Here is a 23946-nt window from a genome sequence, read left to right as displayed (position 1 = left end):
AATCTGTTTGTTTGTTGGTCTGAGCTCTGGAATCATGGCCAGAGTAAAAAATAGTTGCAACAGGGTCTGGGTTGAATGTTCCACAGATGGGGAAAAGGTAGTGACAAACTATTTCCTGCAGAATTCACACGTTTATCATAACTCAAACTGAGTTGGTTTTTCTGGCAAAAAACTCACTCTCTTCATGGCCTCAGCCTCATTTAAAAAGAAATCCCAAATGTTCCTTTAAATTGTTCAAAAAAAGTTGATGAGTCACGTGTACATATTCTCATCCTATCTTCTTTCTTCATAAATGCTTGATGTGCTTATCAGAATTTTCCAGCAGTAATTTTGCCTGTATACAACAATGCATGAAAAGTGACTCAGCAACCATAAATGTCACATGTTGACCGTGGAGGTTATTGTTACGGAAAAAGATCATTTCCCCCCTAAAAACTTCCTTGATCTAAAGTTAAAAACAGGAGAGTTAATGATGGCCTTTTTTAACACTAGTGTAGCACGTGTTTTCAACTCATCTCTGTTTGTGTGGAGGCCCTACCCATCATCCATAGATTAATCTTTTTTATTTTTATTTTTAAGTTTCTTATAAACAATGATAATGTGAGACTGATATACATCTTCCTCCCTCGATAAATAATGCTAATAGCCGCAGGGCCAAAGACGATCCGATGAAAAACGTGACTGTTTTTCAGTTGTCGGCCATAAAGATAAGCTGATGACTTGCACAACCCTACGGTAAATTGTAAAATAGATCCTCACAAGCTTGTAAACCAGCATCCTTCAATGTTTATCGTCTTTGTTTTTAACTCCTTTTCAGCCTCACCAACCAGCCCTCGATAAGACCAGTTTTGGCAGCTGTCTGAGGGAAGTAGGTCACTGAACCTTTATATGTTTAGTTAGTTTAATGAATTTATAATAAGACTATCAAGAATCCACTCTGATTAGTTGCAAACTTAATCGCGTGCAAACTTGATACAGAAAACACAACCGTAAACTTAAAATATAGTAATGTGCAATTTTTGCAGCCCTTAAATTTGCTTTTTCAGTAAAAATTGGAAAAAAAAGTTGGAATTTTTTCCAACTTCAAACTTGTCCTTTTAGCACTAGTGACATTGGCTGCAGCCCACCTTATCTCGACCATAAACTTTATTGGATGTAGACAGTTTAACTCAGCAGTGACCTTCTCTCAGCAGTGGCACCTCACTTGCAAACCCTGGACTTCCAAACCCTAGAAACGTGAGAAAGCAATCATGTGCGATCCTGTTTCCACAACAGTTTGGGCGCCAAATAAAATTAGAATTAGAACAGATTGCCATTTCTTGTAAATTGCATCAAACCCTACATTCAATTGAAAATAATACACGTAGGTTACATTTCAAATTCTGAATGTGAGATATTTTACTGCACTATATTTTCTTCAGGTTTGTTTTGAATTTTGGACAGCAACAGAACCAGCAGCATCTCACATCTAATTAATCAATTAGCAGCAGGTCAGTTACATGATTGGGTTTAGGAAGATCACAGAACAGGTTCCTCTTTCCGAACAAAGGATTCACAACTATGAAAACCCACATCAGCAAATACTTCAACTGCTCATTCGTTTAGTTTATGTTTCAGCTCAACAAGGATTAGCAAAATGATTAATAAGATGGTAACCATGACTTCTGTTCAGCTTTTAAGTATTAATTCATCCAACTGTTTCAGTTTACTTTATCAAGTTACTGATTTTGTTAAATCTACTGCTTGTTATTTGAATTAATATTATCGACTTTATTTTTTCAGTCATTTAAAGGTAGCGTCCTTAGAGTCTCAACATCTCACTTTTAATCTTCAAAAATAATTCTAATTCTAAGGGTTTATTTGTAGCTGAAATTTTGCGATAAAAGAAAAAATATCATCACTATCAATTCAATTAATGTATTCGGTAAAAGTGATATGCAATTCTACTTCAATCTACATTAAATTTACTATTATTCTAAGATTAAATTTATGTAAATTTTTTCAGACTTTCTTCACCTAAAAGGATTCAAAATACCATTCAAAAGCCATCTATGCAGGCCACATTCTGCCATTCTGTGGCCTTGAAAATGCACATATTGTTGCTAAGTTTGTCATAATGTAAGGGGGAAATAGCTTAAAACCTTAAATACTTTTTGAAAAGTGGAATTTTAGATTTTTCCAAATTGGTTTGTTTTGGCTCCTTTTTAGCTTGCAGGAGCCGACGAAGCTCCTGATGAAGTGCAAAACTAACAAGAGCTGACAAGACCCTGAAAAATTCTAGGTATTCAATATGTCTGTGCAGCATTTTTCAAGACGTAACTGGTTCAGAACTTAACCAACCCAGCTAATTCTGTGTCACATGGATTTATGTTCCACCAGAAAAGAAAAAAAACAAATAACTCCAAAACTGAACGCAGATTGCTGATTGATTTGTTATGAAATTGCCCTAAATTCTCTTTTGCCAGAGGTGCACCTTCCAGATCTTGCACACAATAAATGAAAACTTCAACCTGCTGATGAATGATAGACAGAAGCAGTCATCTGTAAATCACGAGTGCAGGTAACGAGTTTCAGGACAAGCCTTTTTGTTGAACTTTACCTTCTTTATATAACAGAATAATATGTTTTCACTTCAGGGCAAAAATATAATAACCCTTTCTCTGTCAGGAATTTTCACATTCCTTTTTTGGATTCAAACCAGTAAATCTGCCTTTTTCATGTAATATGACAGGTAAATACCCTATTTCATAGAAATTTCACCAGGGGGGGGGGTTGAGCAATTTTTAGATGCACTGCATAAGCCAATTTGATGTACCCTGGTGGGGTAAATTGATCAATGATCAGTCAAAAACTACACATTAAAGTAAACACAGTGACCAAGGTCAATAATGTCCATGCACCAGCTGCAACAAACGTAACACTGTGTATTTTTCTCTTGAAATCATCAGAACACGTTTGAGGTCGAAAATCTCATCTTTGCCCTTTAGTGTTTGAGTAAATGCCGGTTCAATTAGGGAGACAGTCAACATTGTGTCATTTTATGGCCTGCCGGAACACACAGCTTCCCTGCTCACGTGTATCCCTCGTCTAACCTTAGTTACAACGTCACCCAACACTCCTTCCCACAAGATAACTTACTTATTACTCTCACCCACTGAGTCTTTGCCAAGTTTTTTTATATCAAGTAAAGTCCATTCATTCCAGGAAGGAGGAATTAAACAGCACTTGATTATAGCATATTCCCGATCCTTCCTTTAAGCACCCACAATCCAACGCCCAATAAATGACTTTGCTGATGTGATACGGCACTATTTGTGTTTGGGTTACTAAATAACCGAGTCAGTTAAGCCGCTGTTATTGCGAAGACATGCTAGTGCTAATGGCCCACAGCCATTAGTCATTACCATAAAATCAAACGAGTAGCCAAATAAAAAATCTCAAACACAGATTCTTCATTTAATCTTAATCAGCAAAAGCCTTGTTATGGTGCACTTGTTAGTTTTACTTATGTTTACTTTACAAATTAAACATTAGATTAAAGAGAAGAAAAGAGCTGCTTTTCTAATCTCCCACTGCGAAACCAAACATTACGCTTTTTTCTTTTTCTAACTTCCTTCCTTGTGGAGCATGACTTAGAAAGATCTCAGCGCCATCGCTCTGGATTCATTTGCACTGATGTGTCATGTTGACCAGCAACTCCCTGTGGAGGCAGGGAAGTGAAGCAAGAGATTATTCGCTCACATTGAAGAGCTAGTGGGAAGATAGCCCTGTTTCAACAGCTGTGACCACGACTCTCAATACATGGAAATGATTTTTTTTCTATATGTAACGCACAGTTTAAACACACTGACTGACCCTAAAGTTGTGTAGCTGCTGTGTCCTTTGTGTTTAATATAACGTGTGGACTATAGGATATACATGGAGCTTTCAATTGAAGGGTTTATAACAATACATTTTTGCGTATAGTACAAGAGGTGAGGGGTATTTGCATTGTATGTGTGTGTGTGTGTGTGTGTGTGTGTGTGTATATCAGTGAGATAGTGAAGACAGGTAGACAGACACAAAGACCACAACACAATGAAAGATATAGGGAGAGATGTTGAGCTGGCAAGAAGTGCTCTACTGAAAGTCCTGACCCCCCCCCCACTCCTCTTTCCACTCCTCCTCCAGGCACCACCTCTAGGCCAAGACACACTATTTGTATAGAGAGCTAATAAGGGGGCTGACAGAGCAGGGCAGGTGGTAAAGGGAAACAGACGCTCAAGAAGGAGGACGCAGCTCTCACACTGACACAACAAGCCTCTGAGCACACACCCATTCTCTTTCATACACACGCAGACATTTAGACTCAGTCGCCACTCCAGCAGAATATCAGATCATAGAGGAGGACCTTACACACGATTACAACCCCAAACTCCCTGCTGGGATCGCTGAGGTCAGTTAACGTTGACCACATGAAAATGCATTCTCAAGCGAAAAGGGAGTGAGCTGAGCAGAGCCTACTCAGTGAGGATCATCTGACGTCTTCAACATTTAGCAGGTAAGCTGAACCTTTGCAGCTCTAAATGTTGCCTTGAGGCTTTTTTGCAGTTTGTGACTTGCAATTGCTTTACTACAAATCCTAAAAAAAAATTTGATTTTTACCTCTTCTGTATATGAAAATATTTTATTTTAAGCGAATATTGTAATTACAAAACAGCCTTTGATTTTGAATGGTGCAAAAAGACTTAATTTCCTTTCCTTAAAAGGACTCTTAGTTATGTAGGTGGATTACACACACTTTGAACCCTTGTAGCACATTAGTTGTAGCATCACAAATGTCTATGTTCAGTATGGATTCTGGAGTATCTGCAAACCGTTGGCTGGCTGCATTGTGACATGCTCTCTCCTGCTCCCATCTGTTTGTGGCTCGGCCAACTTTACGTTCAGTTTAACTGTCTGCTGTGGCCCCACGTCCCCAACCCCTCATTTCAAACATCAGGTAGATCGAGTTTCAATTGCCTTTCAAGTTGAGAACAGGTAGTGCAACATCACGGATGACAGTTGGGTAGAATAAGCAGCAGCAGACAAACACAGCTGAGCCTGACACAAAAGATGGCAAAAGATGGACGACTCAAGCACTTTAAATGAAAAAACTAATTCTCCAGTTTGACTCGCACTCAAATGAGTTGCGATTCATTTACAGGTCAGTGGGATAAACAAGAAAAGCAAGTGCCAATGATAGTGTTGAGGGATCATAAAGTGAGACTCAAAGCAACAGAAGCAGAAAAATACACATAAGCAAAGAGACACCCAACCTATGTTTGAAGTTTGTATTTTGGGTTCGGCAATCACTTAGTCTGAGTTAATATTTGACGCTGCTGGTGAGCATAACTTTCCCAGCCCAAAAGCCTTTTTTGGATTGCCGTTCCTCAATGTACTTTTTGTTTATCAGATGGGAGCATTGCTTAACTGTGCTTTTTACATACCACTCTGAACAGTCAGTTGTGACTGGAAGGCCTCCTCCTTAAGAGTTAAACCACAGCTAATACTTTAAATGATGCGAAAAAAAGAAAGAAAGAAAAAAGAAAGAACACTTATGATGGTCTCGCTTTAATCATAGAGTAAAAACAGAGTATCTCTTTGCTAACGTGATTAATTTCACATCTTAACTATTCATTTTAACAACTATCTGAAAAATAAGGGATATATTTCATCAAGCAGGGGAGATTATGATGCAACTTTGCTACTAAATTACTAGCGATGGAGACACATTTAGTTCTCACACAGGTCACATCGTGCACACTGAAACTGAAAACTCAAGCGTAGCAGTTCAAGATTAATTTCTATATTTTCATCATTACACATTAACCTATGGTCAAAGATGCAGTGTTTATATAAAAAAATTATATTAGTTCAACTGTATCAGGCAGGGAGTTTGGTGTATGTTGTGGGCTCACTTTGTAGCTCGTATTGATGCTTTTTTGATGCTTTGTTGGTTTATCATTACATTAGGATACAGGTGGGCTAACTCATACCAACCTGAGGATTTGAAAAATGGTATCTCTATAAATCATGGAAATTATTAACCTCCAGGCATGAGAATAGGCACTGAAAATTACCAATGCCAGAACTATGTGTCTGAAGAGCCAACTAGCACAAATTTTATGTTTAATTTGTATGAACACTTTTAAAGCTGCTTTACCATCTTTGCAAATATTTGAAGACGAAGGACTTGATGTAATTTTCCATGTTAGCTGCATATCATTGGATGACAGGTAGCCTCCGCATCTCTACATTATTGGTTGGATCTGCAACAACAGCTCCTCATAGCAAGTTATTAAGGACGCACAGTGAGGTTTTGATCCATCACTTACTGCGGGAAAAAGGAGCACACCCTTTAGCTGAACTTTAGTTAGAGAAAATGGGAAAAGGAGTCACAAATCCTGCTTAAGGGAGGCTTTAAACCTGACAGTCGTAATCATAATTACACAAAAAAACCTGTCCTCACTCTTCTGAAGCATGCTTGAATTCAGCAGGGATGTGGAGAGAGAGCATGAATGTCATGCAGGAATGTCAAGGGTAGATGGAGCGATTAGACGGAACAAGTGGATACTTTGTATATATGGGCGAACTGGGACTCAGACCAACGCTGAGGGCAAAGTGAGAGCACCTGTGCTTTGACATCTTTCATTCCTCATATACAAACACTCGCAGTCTCCTTCACATTAAAGGCTTACAATACCAAACTCACAACACCAGCAGGTAGTAATTTAAATCTTTGTTGTCCCAGAACATGAAACAAGGAGACCACACTCAAAAGATAGCAGCAAATGTCTGTGGTGCTACAAGCATATATGCAAACCTACAAATGTGAGGTGCCCTAATGCAAAGTGCCCGACACGTGTGAATAAACGTAGCTGAAGCTAATCAGCCCGCATTTTTCTACCATACTTAAATACATACCACCTACTTAAATCTTTCATCGCTGCCCAAGGCTATGGGGACTCAGGAAACCTTGATGTGTGTGTGTGTCACTCCTGCAATCCTTATGTAAAAACTGCTTCTGAAAGAACAGAAACACAATAAATAAGTCTTGCATATAAAATCCAAATAAGCTCTTTTATCAGCAACCGCGATTAGGAGAGCTTGTGTGTGTTAATTACATTGATATGATACTGTACTGAATTTCACACTTTGTGCAGTCTTTTGTGCAAGTTATAAAACTTAATGTACGCTGAAAAATCTTAAAATCTGGTTAAAGATAAATGTGTTGAATGTCACAATTTGTGCATTCATATCATTATCAGTTTTTAGTAACCTCCCAATTACTGTTTGTAGTTGCCAGTTAGCTTGATGCTAGCTGATGCTAATCCTATGAATAGCCAACAACACTGCAAAGGGTTAGGGTTAGGAGGAGCATGTAATTAATAAATGTATTTATTTTTACTGTTTTGGTGCTTCTGGTCATGAAACTCCATATACATTGAAAAAAATAAAAATTAAATATGGATTAAAATGTTGAAACAGCAAGACAATACATGGCCTAAAATCTTTGTTTAAGTGCATATATGCATTTAAAAAAAGCATTGTATGGGTGTCTGTGTGAATAAGTGAAGGAGAATCACATGTAAAGTAGAACCTAGACAAAGTTAAAAAGACACTTTAACTGCACAATAAGTTTACTATCTTTCAGTACCCTGGGTTCTCGGAACAAATTAATTTTGTGCTCTTGAACAATGAAAACACTGAAAATCTGATTATCCATTTAGAAGTGCACCCTAACATACAAAATTGGTGGAGAGTCAGGGTTTCACTGCTTGTACACTGGTAAACTGTAGTCAGAAGACATTTATAACTTCTATGATTTATGGCGAAATCAAAGGTCTTATTATATCAGATCTTGGCGATCCTTGCTCACTCTGACTAAAATGGAAACTCTACTGACATCATCGTGTTCATCTAAATATCAAATAACAGCCACGGTGTACCTTCAGAATTGGCCACACGACAAACGTGGGTGGACATGTTCCTTTGCCCTCCTGTGTGCTACTTCCTCACTTTTTTGTATGCACTTGCACTGTCAGCTGAGTAAATACACAGCGTGACCCATTTCGCATCACTCCTGGGACAGTTACAGACACAGGGGGAGATCCTGCCAGCCTTATATTGCCTTGTTTGAAGCAAGGAGAGAATAAAAGTAGTTCAGAGTCCAAACGTTCAACCGGCCTACATAAAATTTGACCGACTTGATAAGATAATGGTTTTGAGGACAAGTGAAAGTTTGTGGCAACAACGTTAATCTGCAACTTTGTATGAAAACTAATCTATGCTTTTCACTCATTTTCTTAAAGGAATTAGATTCCCCAAAAAAGGAAGAAGAGATCAGGCGATCTTAAGAGGACCGGACAAACGGGAAGAAAAAAGGCTTACACACATCTGAAGATGGAACAACACACTCACCAGATTTGGCACATGCAGATTGCCTCCCAGGAAGTGTCTGGAGAGCTACAAAAAAAGGTGTCAGTGGCCGGCCAGCCGGAGTGCTCCATCTGCTACAACACCTATGACAACGTCTTCAAAACACCCAAGCTGCTGGAGTGTACCCACACTTTTTGCCTTGAGTGCCTCTCCCGCCTTATGGCAGTCTCGCTAGCTGATCAGGACAGTAATGGTAGTAGCACCCCCCTCTCTTGTCCCTTCTGTCGTTTTCCCACCATGTTGCCCGAGGAGGGACCCCCGGCCTTGGCCACCAGCCGCGAGGTCCTCTGCAAACTACCCAGCCACCAGCAGCAGGAGGAGCCGGTGTGGCTAGAGGGGGGAAAGCTGTGCTACAAGACCTCCAGGGAGGACGCCCCAGAGAGTCCCACAGCCTTTTGCGTCTGCATTGACATTGGAGCCAAGAAGTCAATGGATGCGCCTGCCCAGACGAGGCCCAGGACTTATAGCATGCTGAGCAGACTGGGAGACTGGAAAAGAATGGTCCTCTTCTTTTTGCTCATGTTGCTGCTTGTGGCAGTGGTGTTGTGGCCTCTGCAGTGTGTTTTCTCCACTGGAAACATGCGCTGTACTAGAGAGATGTACCCCCCCACTACCACACCGACAACTACTATCCCAACTTACCGCTTTATCGGCACACCAAAACAGTAAACTGTAAACAGTAGACTTTTGTAAATGTAAATATAGACGCTAATGTGTAGCACATTTGTCATATTTTTGATATCTGACACTGTAAATTTCTCGCAATTATTTTGCGCTTTTGTTCAGTGCAATTAGCTATGTTGACCACAAATGACAACATATCAGATTGTTAACTTTCCACAGAACCACAGATGTTTTGGTCGTGCATCAATCAGACTGGCACAACAGACGTCACCCTTTTGCACTTTTATACACCAATATTTTTTGATTAGATAAGAATTTGACGTTTGAACAGATTCGATGGGTTGGGCTGCAAATGAGGGATTTGTGGTACGTGCCTAATGAACATTCAGCGATTATGTGGAAACTTCTTGTTGTGTCCAGGCCACAGAGTGAAGCCTGCAATGCTTACTTTCACTCATGAGACGTGAACTTTGATTTGTCAAATTTCCAGCTGGCTACAAAGACACTGAACGCAATCCCAGTGTGCCAACTAAAGACTGTACTGTGTACATTTGATTGCGTCCTTTGACATGCCCTTGTTTACAAAACTATGATAAAGAGTGATATCAACACGAGTATTTGTGCTTGACAGCCTCGTTATCAAGTGATACGTCATTCTGGTTTATCGCGTTAATGCCTTTTCTCAGCATTTAAAAAAATGACATTTATTGTGGCAGTAAGCCTTTGATTGTATTTTTTTGTACTTTCTGAACAGCAGCTGCCGTTAATTCCTTCAAACACAGAGCTTCTGACATTCTTTCTAAAAATGAAAACAAAGCATTTGTCATGTGCTGGTCAACAAACTGCCTGGTGCACATTTCCTCCCTACACAAACCTTTAACCTTTGAGCGTAAAAGCAACCCTTCCTTTCCCCCCGAACAGGATGTTGTCTTTATTTATTCCACGGCGAGTCGAGTCACAAAGGCTACGGGAATTCCCAAATTGCTCAATGATTACATATAGTTGAAAGGAGACTCACATTGAATTCTGATTGAGTGCCCATAAAAGTAGAACTTCCTGATACCCAATTCAAACTGCCAGGAAACATGGTTAAACATTGGATCAAGATAAAGATGATCAAAGGTACTCACACCTTCAAAACTGCTAGTTAAAATAGCTATTAAAGATATACCTGCAAAAATTATTAAAAGTTTCTTGTTAACTGCGATAATTTTGCTTACTTAGAGAGAGTAACTCTTCCCCATCTTCACCAACAAGGAATAAAAAGCACGTTTTCCTGCAAGACTGCTCATATAAAAAAAAAAAAAAAACAATTAAAACAACTAAAAACACATATTTGTGTCTATTTTATTTGCTTGCAAGTTATAAAGATTCTTCAGGAAACTTAAACCATGACAATCACTGCCATTCCAAGTTAAGCTGTTTTTCTAGAATGCATTTCCTGCTTGCTCTTCAGGTTCGTGCAGTTTTCCCACTCCAAAGATTGCACCTGGAGTCAAAAGAGTCCAAAACATGGAAAGCTCACTCACACAGGGACCTTTTCCAGAACTATAATGTCAAGAGGATTCCCATCTCCGAGGCGATAAACTATGTGTATATATATATATATATATATATATATATATATATATATATATATATTGCTATATATATATTGCTATAACAGAACAAGGAAAAATCATGTGCAACCTTATAATGTGCCATATAAAGTTTTATTAATCTGTGTGATAAAACCATTTTGATGCAGTTTTTGTCAGCTCGTTGCATCAGCAGTTGTAGCCTATACAGCACAAAGGCGTCTGGGTGGAGCCAGTACAAGAAAGAAGAGGAAACTGAACAACACTTAATACCACTACTCACTTCAGGCTTGCTGCAACCAACAGAAGGAAGGAATCAAAAACAAAGTCACATCAACATGTTCAAGTTAATTTAAGAGGACCGACAGAAAAAAAAAAAAAAGAATACCGTGTTACAACTGCAAACCTCTGCAGACACCGATTCAGACAGAATTTACTCATCAGTGGTAAAATGACACCAATAAAAAATAATAATAAATCAGGTACAATACAAAACGCAAGAATGAATAAAACAAATCAATTTGAAGAACGTAAGTTCAGAGAACAAGAAAACAAAAAAAACAAAAACAGTAATGGCAAAAATCTAGTGCACTACCAAACAATACTTCCACAGCCAATGGACATCCACACAGCCTGAAGCCAAAGGTTCAGCAGTTTCACACTTTCAAGTACTGATGTTTCACTAAATTATTAACTATCTGACCCAAAGAGGCATTGTGAAATACAACGGAACAACTGTATCTAAATTATCCACAGCGAATGATCAGAAACAGGGAAACACTTCCACAAATCATTTTTCATTCAAAGATCACAGTTCAGAGAGAAAAAAAGAAGAAGAATTCGACCATGCTTAATGTTCGAATTCAACTGGAGAACATCAAGTAGTGCAGCATTTTGACAGACATACTGAAGGCCTTCACTGACAGATGGCAGCAATGGCATTCAATTCATACACCAGAGCCTGTAATCACAAAATAATCAATCATTAAAACACATGGCAACAATTTACACCAGTTAAAACCTCTAAATTGTGAGACAAGTGACGGAATCAGTAGTCTGTGCTTGGGTAAGCTTTAAAAAAAAAAAAGGGTTGTCTCACAGTAAGATATGGCTGCCACAGGTTACATTCAAATGTATATAATAACTTTTTTTCAAATATAATCTTCTCAGAGCAATGGCTCAGTATTATTACCTGTATTCGGTCTGATGGGCTTAACTGAAAATCCAGTTGTGTTAACGCAAAAGCTGCTAATTTGTGACTCTTTATTTAGATGGTTTAGAATGAGAAAAGGATCTTTCGAGACCTTTAAGTGATTCGATTTCACCAGCATTCTGTACCACGAGTGAGCCACAAAAGTAAAAGCACCTGCCTCATATTGTATGGGTTGCACTCGTGCCACTAGAACAGCGCTGAGCTGTCACAGCATGGACATGGGACCTCTTTGTGTTGTTCTGGGATGTCTGGCACTAGGATGGCAGCAGCAGATCCTTTTTAATCAAGCATCTGATCCCAGTTTGGTCAGAGGTTGAATCAAACTGGGATCTGGGTTGATGTGGAAGTCAACATGACATTCCTGAGCAGTTCTTGTACTGAGCAGGGTGCATAAACCTGCTGAAAAACAAAAAAACGCTGTTGTTGGAAGTGCCGTTGGGTAAGAAACGTTTGGTATGCATCAACCTTTAGGTGGGTGGTTCATATCAACGTAACAGCCACCAGGTTTTCTAAGCAGAACATTATACTGTCACAACATGATCAATGTTATTCACTTTACCTATTCATGGTTCTAGAATGGTGGCTGATCAGTCAATCTACTTTTGTATTGGAGCAGGATAGCTTGGCACTAGTTCTGATGCTAAAAATAGCCCACAATCTGCCAGAGAGCACAGAAGGCTCTACACACCACACCACAGCACAGCACCACCATACTCCTTATTACATCAATGACGTCGGCTTTACTCCCCCTGCTATCATCAAGCCTGGATTATCGCCATTTTTTAAATCACTTTTTGGAGACAAATCTATTCTTCAATCTCCGGCAGATGGCCATCTGGCCCACTGTAATCACCTCCTTTCCTCGTCTCCTTGTGACGATCTTGTCTGACAGATGTTAAACTACATCAGACCTGCTGATTAACGAGGACAGCCAGTCAAACCAAGCTGAGAGACGGCAGTGAGCCAAGCTCAACTCCCATCACCCATTCAGGCCTGCTCCTCTCCAAATATGGACTTCAAACTACTATTACAATTTAACATCGAAGTCTGGCTTTGGCATATTTGTTTCGACATGGTCTCATCCAAAATAATGCTTCTGTACAAATATACAGCACATATTTAAATAAGCATTTTCTTTTTATGTTACACTGCCATGATACCAGACATCCATGAACGAAAATATGAAAGAAAATGTGCATTAAAAAGACAAAGTAACTCGCAATATACTTTAAGAATTTTGTTCACAGTGGTGTTCACTGGTGATTATGCTCCAATGATAGACAGGACAGATTTGCATGTCCCTGAAATCAGCAGTAAAAAAAAAACATTGAATTTTTCAAATTTTCTCAACAGAACACCTGATTTCAATTCCCAACAGAATAGGGGATTACAACCAATTTTATCCACAACAATACTTTCATAATCAGTCACAACTTAAATAAAAATGTAATAAAAATAGTTAGCTTTTACACTCAAAATTAAGATGACTTTTTTTTAAAAAAAAAAAAGAAAAAAGAAAAGAAGAATAAGAGTAAAAAGACAGGGCTAGCTTGCCCTTCCTGAGCCTCAGGACTTTGTTGCAGGTCACATGACTGTCCTTGCCATCACTCAGCAGCTGCATTAATAACCACCACAGCTGGAGAGACAAAGTGCAGCAAAAAACAGTCTAAAGTCGGAGTTCAACTGACAGCCGGCAAAGACAGACAAAGAGTGATTTCTGTCAACAAGCCGACAAACAGCTTAGCTTTGACCTCTTCTTAGGTCCCGTACAGCTTTGTTAAGTTTGGTGTGGGAAAGCTCCATGTTTAATATCGGTCTCCCCAAGGAACTGCTTAGTTATCAGGTTAGCTTGGGCTTCCAGGGTTTGGAAAGAAGCAACAGTAGGGATGCAAAGGTAGGTTTAGGCAGCCTAGATCTTAGATACATCCTGTCACAAGGCACTTGAGCTGGATAAGAGGGGAGAGGCTGGAGCAGAGGTGGGAAGAAAAATGGAGTAGGCGAAGCCCCTCGGGGAGGGCATTTTTCTCCTTTGCAAGGAGTAAGGTTTGACGCTAGACTGAGAGTTCCAGTGGCAGGAGAGGGTCAGCTCGTCACCTTCAGGCCAGGCCAAGGTCCACCAACGTGAAGAACAGTGTGGGGCGCCACACTCCCTCCACGCCCAAGGGATTATCAGATGCTGACGAAGCGGCGCCCCTTCTGAAGCTGCCCAAAAAGAGATAGAAAAGTGGATTTAATTTAATTTCGTGCCGTCACTCTAAGTAATGATCAACAGAATCTTGTGTCATTTCACAATATGGGGCTAAAAACACCATTAACTTAGTGCGCACTTCACCTCATGGTTCGTCTAAACAGGCGTGGACAGACTATATGCTGGAGTGTGTATGTATACTTTAACTCGGGGCTCTTCCCTGCAGCAAGAGTTTAAACCTGAATCAGAGACCCTAATAATCCCTGAAACCTCAGCGTGTGTTGATCTTTAACATCTATGCTGCCATTATTCATATGTGATGCTTCAAATGAAAAGAAACCATGATGGGAAATCAAGCTGCTAATCTTGGAGTCAAGGGAAACACACTCCACCAACTAAACAAAAGCAGAGAAAATACCAGGAATGTTGGGGTCGATATTCAAATTCTTTGCAGACAAATGCTGTGTAAAGAGCATGTGTGTTGGAATGACCAGTTTTTAAAAAAAAATCTTCTTGAATCACAGTCTTAGAATGGACAGTGCTGACTTAAACCGTGATTGAGGGCTTGAAAGACCTCTTGCCTCCAGACCAGCTACGTTGGTACAATACAATTTGCATGCACGGGGTGTTTCATTTAAAAAACTGATAGGATTTTCTCTATCACACTCATCTGCTTTGTTGAGCCTGACATGTCACATCTATCAAAAATAAACTAGGTGCATGTTTTTAGGGAACTGCTTCTGAAATGCATTGTTTTGTCTTGGGTGGATGCAATCAGCTCAGATGATGCAGTTCTCCCCAGTGAAATCCATGATTGATTTTCTGTTCAGTTCAGTTAAATTTTCAAGGAAATATATAGAACCATCAACCTGCTGCGACCAAATCTATTTTGATTAAGCCGTTTTGGCTGTCGAATGCAACGAGTGAATCACTCAACTTCAGTCCTTCACTCTATAATTTCTTCTGAGATCCACAGAAGTTTCAACTAAAAGGATACAAAGCAGTTGAGTAATTTGACTGATAAAAGTGATCCATCTTTAAATGAATCATTTCTTAAATATTTCAAAACAAAATGTATTAAATGACTTTCTCACACAGTAACAAAAACAGTATTCATCATGTGATGTGCCCATGGCCTGTGATTCATTCACATTAACTCCGCTTGATATTAGTCACTTAGAGAGGGAAGAAATGACAGTGTGAATTGAGGTTAATTATAATCAGAACCTAATTTAAATCTTTTGTGTCTTTCATAACGGAGCTGTTCTTTATGAGCTCAGCTGCTTCTGGCCAGCCTAGGATTTGAAACTTGAAAATGAAAGAGCATTATTCTTCTGCGTACATGTGGAAAATAAATGTGACTCAATGGAAGAAACTCCGATGTCTCCCATCAGTGGAAGAAAAAAAAAATAAATAAAAATCACCCACGTTTCAACATCTGGGGAAAATTCAGATCCACTGACACATCACCCGAAGCCATAGGTTCTCAAAACTGTATTTACAAGAATCAATAGCCTGAGTTACAACTTGTATTAAAAGCAACACCCGTTTCCTTTATGATGATGCTGTCATTTTGGTTCCACGATTATAGAATCAGTGTCTTAAGTAGAAATGTACTCAATTTTACAGGCAGAAAAAGACCATTTCCAGTTTTAAACAAAACACTTACAGAGAGGCAGAGGAGCGAGGTGAGGAGGTCCACAGCGTCACTTTTACCTCCTGGTGTTACTGCTAAAAGATGTCTGAGGGCTTTTGAAGTTTATGTTCTCGTACACACTTGAAGAATCATCATTTGTCATCCTACGACAACACACAGATCACAGATATTCAAATAAAACAAATGTTTTGGACCTCTTTTCTGCTTTGGCTCTGTGATCAGAAGGCCAGCTGTGGCGTCAGTCTCATCTTCACACGTTACACTTACACAGAAGAAGAGCGCGAGGACTCGATGTTGTGTTTGGACCTTGAGTTTGTCATCTGTGGATATTTGATATTGGAATATTCTCTCTCCTTCATCTTATTCCTCTGAAAAGGACAAAATCAATCAGGTTCAACTACTAAAACATTTGGAATAACTTTATGCTGATGCTATACAGTGACAACAATGAAAACCTTAGACATGGTCTTTCTTGATATTAGCTTTTGTAAAACTTGCCGACAGCTTTAGTGACGCTGGTGTTGTGCCTTAACCCATCTTTTGGGAATTTTGAATTTAAATGTTTTTTTTATTTGTTTTTTTTACAGCTATTATCATATAAACTCAATCACCGACCCAATGACTTCCTTCTTCGAGAACTCCTGATGAGGTAAGTTGTGTTGTTCTTGTGATTGTAACCCAGGGAAACTTTTACAGCCAATCGCTTTGTAGTCACGCCATGCCCCCTTTTCAGTGTTTGTTTTCTTTCATTTCGTTTTGCCAGCTCATTTACAGGAACTTGGCAAAGCCTAAATGGTTTCAGAGTACTGACTAAATGGTATTGATACACCTGAAATTTCTTGTCTTTTTTAGAAGACGGTTTAAACTTGCTCCTAAGTACCTGCTCCTCTGCTAGCCTCTTCTGAGCCGTGTCTATGTACTGCTGCACCGCCATGTAAATGAACTTATACTGGGCCTCCGTCTGCACCATGCCCGATCTCTGCTGCCGCACCCTCTGGATGGTCTTGGGGATGTCAATGTCGCAGTGGAGACCTAGAAAACACAAATCCTGAAATTAGCAGCGCTGCAGAACAAAGCTTGAAGGTAAATCCAGTGTGTTACAGTAGTTTCATGCTTAGATTCCTACCTCGGCGCTTAATAATGTCAATGAGGATGTCAATGACGATAATAGTGCCGGTTCTGCCGATGCCTGCACTGCAGGGAGAACAGAGTGATTGGTCAAAACCATTTGTAGTAACACTTGAAGAAATGACGAAAACGTATTGAAGTGGAATACAGACACTTCTGTTAGGAGAGTATTTGATTGGATTCAGTTGTATGAGACTGCTACACAGCGATGGAAACGCAAATGACAATACAAGTCATTTATCTTTTATTTTCATATTTTCACTTTTGTTGCCGTGCCACCCAACTCCACATAACCTTATTCTATCAGCAGCCAAGCAATCGAAGTAGGTAACGAGTCATTCTCGTCATCGTGTTTGCAGTACATCTGGGTGGTGGGGGGGTATTGAGAAGAACAGGAAAGAACACCAAAGTGGAACAACTATCCGCCTGTTTCAGTGTGGCAGTGAGCTATGCAAACAATGAAAGTAAACAAACAGACAACCTATGAGGGGGGGGTAGTATGTGTCAATGCCACTGCTAACTCATGTTGACTTAAATGTCAACATGTGAATGAAGAACAACCTAATTGGCTCAAATTCATTTACTGAAAACTTTGATAAGCTGGTTAGTTTTATTGACAATCTACCATGACATACAGTGTTTCTAGTTCTTAATATTAGGGTCAAACTTCGACCTTATTTATAGCACAACCCAGTGGATAACTGAAACACTCGTTAAACACTCGTATTCTAAAATGCATGTTGAAGGTAAAATTTTAAATATCATCAATTTTCTGTTTGATGGAAACTGGTAAAGACAAAAGTGCAAAATAAAGTCCAAAAGTCTTGAGCCTCTCTTTATTAATGTATACAGATACTGAACAATGGGAAATAGTTGCAGGGATTTATTGAAATATGTACAAAGACAAATAGAAATACAATCTAATTCTAAGATTGAAAGTCAATATTTGGTATGTTCATTTTGAATTATCTTAGACAAGCTTTCCTGTAGTTTCTTTAAGTAGATTTCAGGAATATTTCTCCAGGCTTTGTGAAGGACTTCCCAAAGCTCTTCTTTGGATGTTGGCTGCCTATTGTTGTTTTTTCTGCTAAGACTGTTGGACTCTGGGGAGAATTCATGGCTCCATAAGACGTGTTGCCACTGATTTTCTGTCCAGGTATTTGACATACCTCAGCCTTTTCTCCCCATTTCCCTCCTTTAACAATAGCTTCTTGACAGCCATGGGGACAATTTCTGATGAGATTTTGGTGAACAGCAGACAGATCAGCTTAGGAGATGCATCTCTCAGGTCTTTGCTGGATTATTTTTTCCCAATTTCCTCAGAACATCACTTTCAGATACTGTTCATCTGTTGCAGTAAGTTCTTGTTTGAGGCCCGCCACTTCTTCCTTTATCCACTGAAACTTTGTAAGGACACACTGCACACCGAGCTGAGATATGCTGACATACGATAAGTTTTAATAGCTCTCTGAGAATCATGAGCATTTATGTCTTTCAAATTGAGTTATCTTTATTATTTTTCATAGCTGTGACAAAACAAGTGCCCTGTCTTTGAGACTGACTGCTGGTGAAAAAAAGTGCCTAATAACACAGTTCAAAATTCTTTCTTTGCCAAGTTGTCCATTATGTGTCGACAACATTAGTTCACCAACTTTCAGAAAGCCTGAAGAACTGCTGCTCAAGACCACTTAGGGAGGAATGTCTGACTCCTTAGGAGCAGAATATAAACTATTAATGGGTGGCTCCAGACTTGCACAGAGCTGTACATGTCATGTGTGTGTATTCAAACTTAATAACCAAAACTGGATCACTGCCTTTTCACTGTATCATTTACACTCTGCTTCAGCTCCAAAAAAAGGGTCACTGAAATTTACTGATGGGAAAAAAAAAATAAATAAAAAATCACTTTATGCTTGATACTTGACACATAAAAGTGTCAAATATCAAGTCAAAAACAACATGGTCACACCTGAATATAAGTCTGAGTCATAGTAACTACAATTCTAAAAAAAAATAAATAAATAAATAAGGAGGTTATTATGACCAGGAGTCAATCCTATACCTGAAATTGGGTTGGTATCTTATAAAAAATATAATCAAATCCTGCCCTAAGAAGAATTGGTGATCTCTTTCACAACAAATGTCAGAGCCTTAACTTGCTTGTTTGCAAGGTCTCTTCAGGCTTTGTTCCCCTCAATTAGGGCAGTTTGTCCCATTCTCTGAGACAGGTTCTCTAAATCATCCAAAGGTGCTGTATTGGATTCAGATCTTGTGACTAGGGACTTTTGCGTTGTAATGTTGAGGCATTAAATGATAATAAAGTGCGACTATATAGGGATGCACATCACCTGGAACAGATAATCAGACTGTGACATGGTATTAAGGGGCTGTTACATTCCTAACAACACCACTTCCAGCTAGTGCCAGATCCACTAATAATTGAGTTGTGGTCCAACCAGCTTTGGCATCTTTTGTTCAGTCCTTACATTGCTCCTCAGCGCTCGTACCTGCAGTGGACGACAATGGGTCCGGCGTCTGTAATGGAGCTCTGAGTGCGGTTGACCTCCTCCAGGAACCAGAGGACACCGCCGGGTTCATTGGGCACTCCATGGTCTGGCCAGCTCAGGTACTGATAGTGCCAGATGAACCTCAGAGGCTCTTTCTACAGTAAAAAGGATAAAGTCAAGTGAATGTGCACTTTTCTACAGGTTTTAGAAATGCTCATTTTGTTTGTGTAATAATGCTTGATAAAAAGTAGCCATGTGACCCCTCGGTATCAAATAATGAACAAAATCTATAATCTTCATACAACATCATTTATTTTAAGCAAAAGCTCTGCCAACCCCAGAATAAAATAGTTTAATTTAGCAAATTTAAAGAACCATTTTCTAAAATCACAGCTAGAAAATTCAATCCTGTGGTTGACTGGCTCTTTCTTTGCGGCTTTAATTTGACACAACGTCGGCTCATCACATTCAGACTTCGTTGCTCGCATCAGCATTAAAGTAACGCTGCAATTAAACCAGTTCTACTCAGCATTTCTGAGCGCTGAGATGTGTTTTCATCCAAAGTGATAACTGTGGATTGTGCTAATAATACCTTACAGGTGAACGTGCAGGAACGACTGCTTATGGCCATATTGTGATAAATATGATACATTTATGATAAATTGTTCTAATGAAACCAGTTATTTGTTTTGCAGCTGAATGTGCAGATCCATGGACTAACTACTCTGTCAACAAGAGTCACAAGTATCTCCAACAGACTAACATTAGTGCTGATTAACTGACACTGTGCTGTACTCACAAATGAGTGGCTTAGCTGTAAACGCATATTAGGGTGGTACTTAACACCACCTGATGGCACTTTTTTTCAAATGAGAATAATGATAAGATATTCTTAGTCAGGCTTTGTGGAGCATCAGCTCAATTTATGCAATTATGAATTACAGAATTATCATAATATTTTCAATTTCCAAAATTTTATCTACAGTAAAACTGGATAACAAGCACAAAATACCATTGCAATTTGACCACTTAAATAATCTAAATTGTTGTCTTTTAAATGATAAAACAGTGCAAGGGCTTTTATCAAAGAAAAGGCTTCTACACATACTTACATTGTGTATCAGACGCTGATTTAACAGCATCAAAAAGATAAAAAAAAAACAGTTTTTTTTTTATAAACATTGAGCCTTGATTCTTTGCTTCTTGGTACTGAAAACATCAGAATATGAGAAACCCTCCTAACTTGCTACTTAGTCTACATATCACTCACCAAGTCAACATGCTTTAACAAACATGTCCTCAAAGAGTTTTTACTTCAAGCTTTAATACATAAAAACATGCAAGTTTCAAGTTTATATGCCCTATTCCCAATTCATTTTATACTCCGCTCGTGTTCTTGGGATCCATGCAGTTAATCCTCTCATAAGCACAGGCACGTGCTGTAACATTGTGTGTACACATGATTTGATAATCTGAACCCAGGTCAGTGGGTCGGCTCAGACTGAGCGCAGAACTTTACCTACCCGGTCGAGACGCGTCACCTCCAGCTTCCTCAGGATATAGTCTTGAGCTGGTTGCTCATCCACATTTCTCACCATCACCTTTCCGAACTCCTTAGTGCCATTAAGGTCCGGCCAGTAACGGACACATTTGTTCTAAACCAGAGCAAAATCAGAGAGGGAGAAAGATGAGAAATAAAAAAATTTAAAAAAAAACAAAAGAGAGTGTGGAAGGTATTAGACAGTCTGGAGAGCCAGCTCATCTGGTGACGCTTTTCAATCAGCTTAACTGTAATACTATCACTGCCAGCCATCTTCATACCCAACCTCACCACAGAAACATACATACACACCATAATCTGTACTACAAATAGAGTAACCACCCAGATTTCGTGGAATCGGTTACTACTATCCAGTAAACACTTTCTCCTGACAATGCCAGACAAAAACATATCTACATAAGTTTACTGAATTGTATGCCATCACTCCTGCATTTCAGGTCAGCAACAAATACAAAGAAAAGCTGAGACGATAAAGCTTTTGTCACTTTGTATCGTTTCTGTTCTTCTCACAAAACTTGAAACACATTCTTGCACAGAGGATACCAAAGGATGAAGTTTTTTTTTTAAGTTTGAACTCTGTTACAACCCAATACATCACAGAGCCTGGCTTTTGGACTTGTTGCAGATAACAGTCTGGTTTGGCCTTTTCATCTTTGGCCCAGAGCACAATACATCCATTTATTGCAAAAAGCAGTCTGGCGTACTGATTGGTCCAACCACAGCACATTTCCATAGTGTGATGGCCCATTCCAGAAGCTCACAGAAGTTGATGACACCTCTGGTCAAGGTTAACGTTAGGCTCCTTTAAAGTTTTAAGTCAGTTAATTCAATGTAACTGTGTATTGTAGTGCTTGAAAACGATTTAAAGACATTCTTCACCCAAGTAGTTCTCTCATCTATTGATGAATAACGCAGGCTTGTGCCTTTGCCCTTTACACACTGAATTTCTTCCAAACACCTTAAATCATTAATGATTTTATACACTGTTGAGAGTAATATGCAAATCTTATCCAATCTTCCTGCAAACAATGTTTTCAACATCTTAACTACTTTCTAATGGATTTCTCCTCAAAACTTTGTATCAATCCATGGATAGTTCATGAAAATAAACATTAAATATGTTTGGCTCATACCATCAGCGATTAAACGAAAGTTTAAGTAATTTAATCACTTTTTTTCCCCCCTTCTGAAAATATGCAGTTTGCATAAATTCAAAACTTCTTCTAATCTGAGGTTATATATAACTTGCCCAGTTAAGAGAGACAACAGCAAATATACATTATAGATTTTTATAACTGATAGCTTGAGGGAGTTGAAACGACAACGGAACCAGCCTCAAAGCCTGGATAACGATAAGAAAATAAATAAATATAATAATAATAGCTGACTAAAGACGTACATGAATCATTATAAAAGTAGTTCAGGCAGACCACTCTTTGCTTGACTCTTTGCCAGCTGGTCGTTGGATAATTTATATTCTCACGGTAGCAGTTTCAATAAATCATTGATAATACATTTTCTGATGTCTCGTCATGCCCAACAATTTGTACCGAATGCACTTTTACTGCAAACTGCTTACCCTTCCCCGCTCCATTTCCTTTGTGGTCATAACGATGACATGCGTATTCTCCTGATACACCATCTTCCAGAAGTCAGTGACTGTGTTCTGGAGACATCCCTGGGTGGCAATGAAGACTTTGCCCTCCTCCACACGGCGCTCCTCTTCATGCATACTCTATAAGAGTGGATAGCGTAAACCAACATTAGTATTCTGACATCAAGGTGAAAGCTTTTTAAAGAGAATATACTATCATGTGGAAATGACATAAATGGAAATACATGAACAGTTTTGTTTCTAAGAGCAAATATTTAGTTGCAGTCAACTTTATGAATAAATAACGACACTATCTAGATGAAGCACAATTATTCTACATCAAAATAAGGTCCTTTAAGTCTTAATTATCTGTAGCAATCACTGAGTGTTGAACTCAACTGATTCATTTGATGAAACCCATTGTCGTTTATGCATTGTTGTGTTGCTTTCTGAACAGACTCACTCTGATGTAGTTGGCGTTGATGTAGTCTGCACCAAGAATATCTGGATCTGTCTCTCTAATTACGACACGTGTTGTGTCAACTGAAACACACACAATGAAAAAGGATTATCGAACGACGTCTGCAGTTTCCTGAGATCGCACGGTAAATGTCACCTAATAGGCAGTAAGTGGTGATCAAAGTCAAATCTTTATGCTCTGCTCAGGCCTCTACGTTGTCTTTCTGTTTGTGTCATTCTTTCCACAGGAAGTTGGAGAGACAGGAAATGGCAGGTTGCAGCGTGACTCACAGGGGAGGATATTCTTGTATCTGTTTTTACTCTTGTTTTCTGGCTTCTGTCCTTCTTTCCTGGGATACAGCAGTTTGCATTCCTGCTGCTGAAGTACCTAACAGAGGAGCGATAGAAGTGTAAAAGATTTATTGTCTTTCTATAATTTGAATATAGGACAGAGTTCAAGGAAATTTCTAACAAAAGAGCCTCCAACTGACAATGACAAAGACATTTATATATTTGCAATACTCTGATTAACAGTGTAATCGGCCTTCATTACACCAGGGGTCACCCTGGAGTACAGGAAAGCTATATATTTCAGAATTAATGCTCTAAATGCAGTGAAGCATTTCACCATGCATTTCCCTTCAGCTGCACAAAGAGCTCCTTTTTCATACTTGCTAAGTAAGGTCAGAATATGTCAAGCAATTACAGCAAAAATATACAGTCCCTTAGCTGCAAACACAAAAAACCAGGAGTATGCCAAATATGCAAATCCAGTCAGACTAGTTTCCACTGTTTATTGGCTTCCTGATGTGATTTTAAGAATATCTTAGTCAGCATTGCTTATGTGGCCTATGTTAGACTATTCAGAAAAAATAAGCAAGTGGTAAAGCAAATTTACAAGCAAATAGGATTTTAAATGAGGAACAGATGATCAAATAACCAGACAAACACACCTTGTGGAAACTTAGTATTGTGCCA

The 23946-nt window shown here is 39.0% G+C and overlaps 2 protein-coding genes across 3 annotated transcripts in view; one reads left to right on the top strand and one right to left on the bottom strand.

Moving 5' to 3' along the window:
- Nucleotides 1-4227: 4227 nt before the first annotated feature.
- LOC140271499 (RING finger protein 223) lies at nt 4228-9926 on the top strand. Its single transcript, XM_072366744.1, has 2 exons — nt 4228-4540; nt 8334-9926. Exon 2 carries the CDS (start codon nt 8425-8427, stop codon nt 9127-9129), a length of 705 nt encoding a protein of 234 aa, XP_072222845.1. The 5' UTR covers nt 4228-4540; nt 8334-8424; the 3' UTR covers nt 9130-9926.
- A 3457-nt stretch (nt 9927-13383) lies between these two features.
- The window catches only part of ptpn11b (protein tyrosine phosphatase non-receptor type 11b), a 33951-nt gene continuing 23388 nt past the window's right edge, over nt 13384-23946 (bottom strand). For both annotated transcript variants that reach the window (XM_072366496.1, XM_072366497.1), the window contains exons 7-16: nt 23260-23356; nt 22973-23052; nt 22495-22650; nt 20878-21009; nt 19355-19509; nt 16846-16913; nt 16600-16751; nt 15987-16087; nt 15732-15862; nt 13384-14076 (exon numbers count right to left, since the gene is read on the bottom strand). In XM_072366496.1, coding sequence (XP_072222597.1) covers nt 15775-15862; nt 15987-16087; nt 16600-16751; nt 16846-16913; nt 19355-19509; nt 20878-21009; nt 22495-22650; nt 22973-23052; nt 23260-23356 — 1029 coding nt within the window. In that variant the 3' untranslated portion in view covers nt 13384-14076; nt 15732-15774. The remainder of the gene's footprint in view (nt 14077-15731; nt 15863-15986; nt 16088-16599; nt 16752-16845; nt 16914-19354; nt 19510-20877; nt 21010-22494; nt 22651-22972; nt 23053-23259; nt 23357-23946) is intronic.

The sequence above is a fragment of the Leuresthes tenuis genome, unplaced genomic scaffold, assembly GCF_036924035.1.
Source record: "Leuresthes tenuis unplaced genomic scaffold, fLeuTen1.0.hap1 SCAF_16, whole genome shotgun sequence".
In the NCBI taxonomy this organism is placed as follows: domain Eukaryota; kingdom Metazoa; phylum Chordata; class Actinopteri; order Atheriniformes; family Atherinopsidae; genus Leuresthes; species Leuresthes tenuis.
This window is presented reverse-complemented; position numbering and strand designations above follow the sequence as displayed.

Bases quoted from the DNA above. Each gene is read 5' to 3' on its own strand.
- LOC140271499 (XM_072366744.1), top strand. From the start codon at position 8,425: ATGGAACAACACACTCACCAGATTTGGCACATGCAGATTGCCTCCCAG.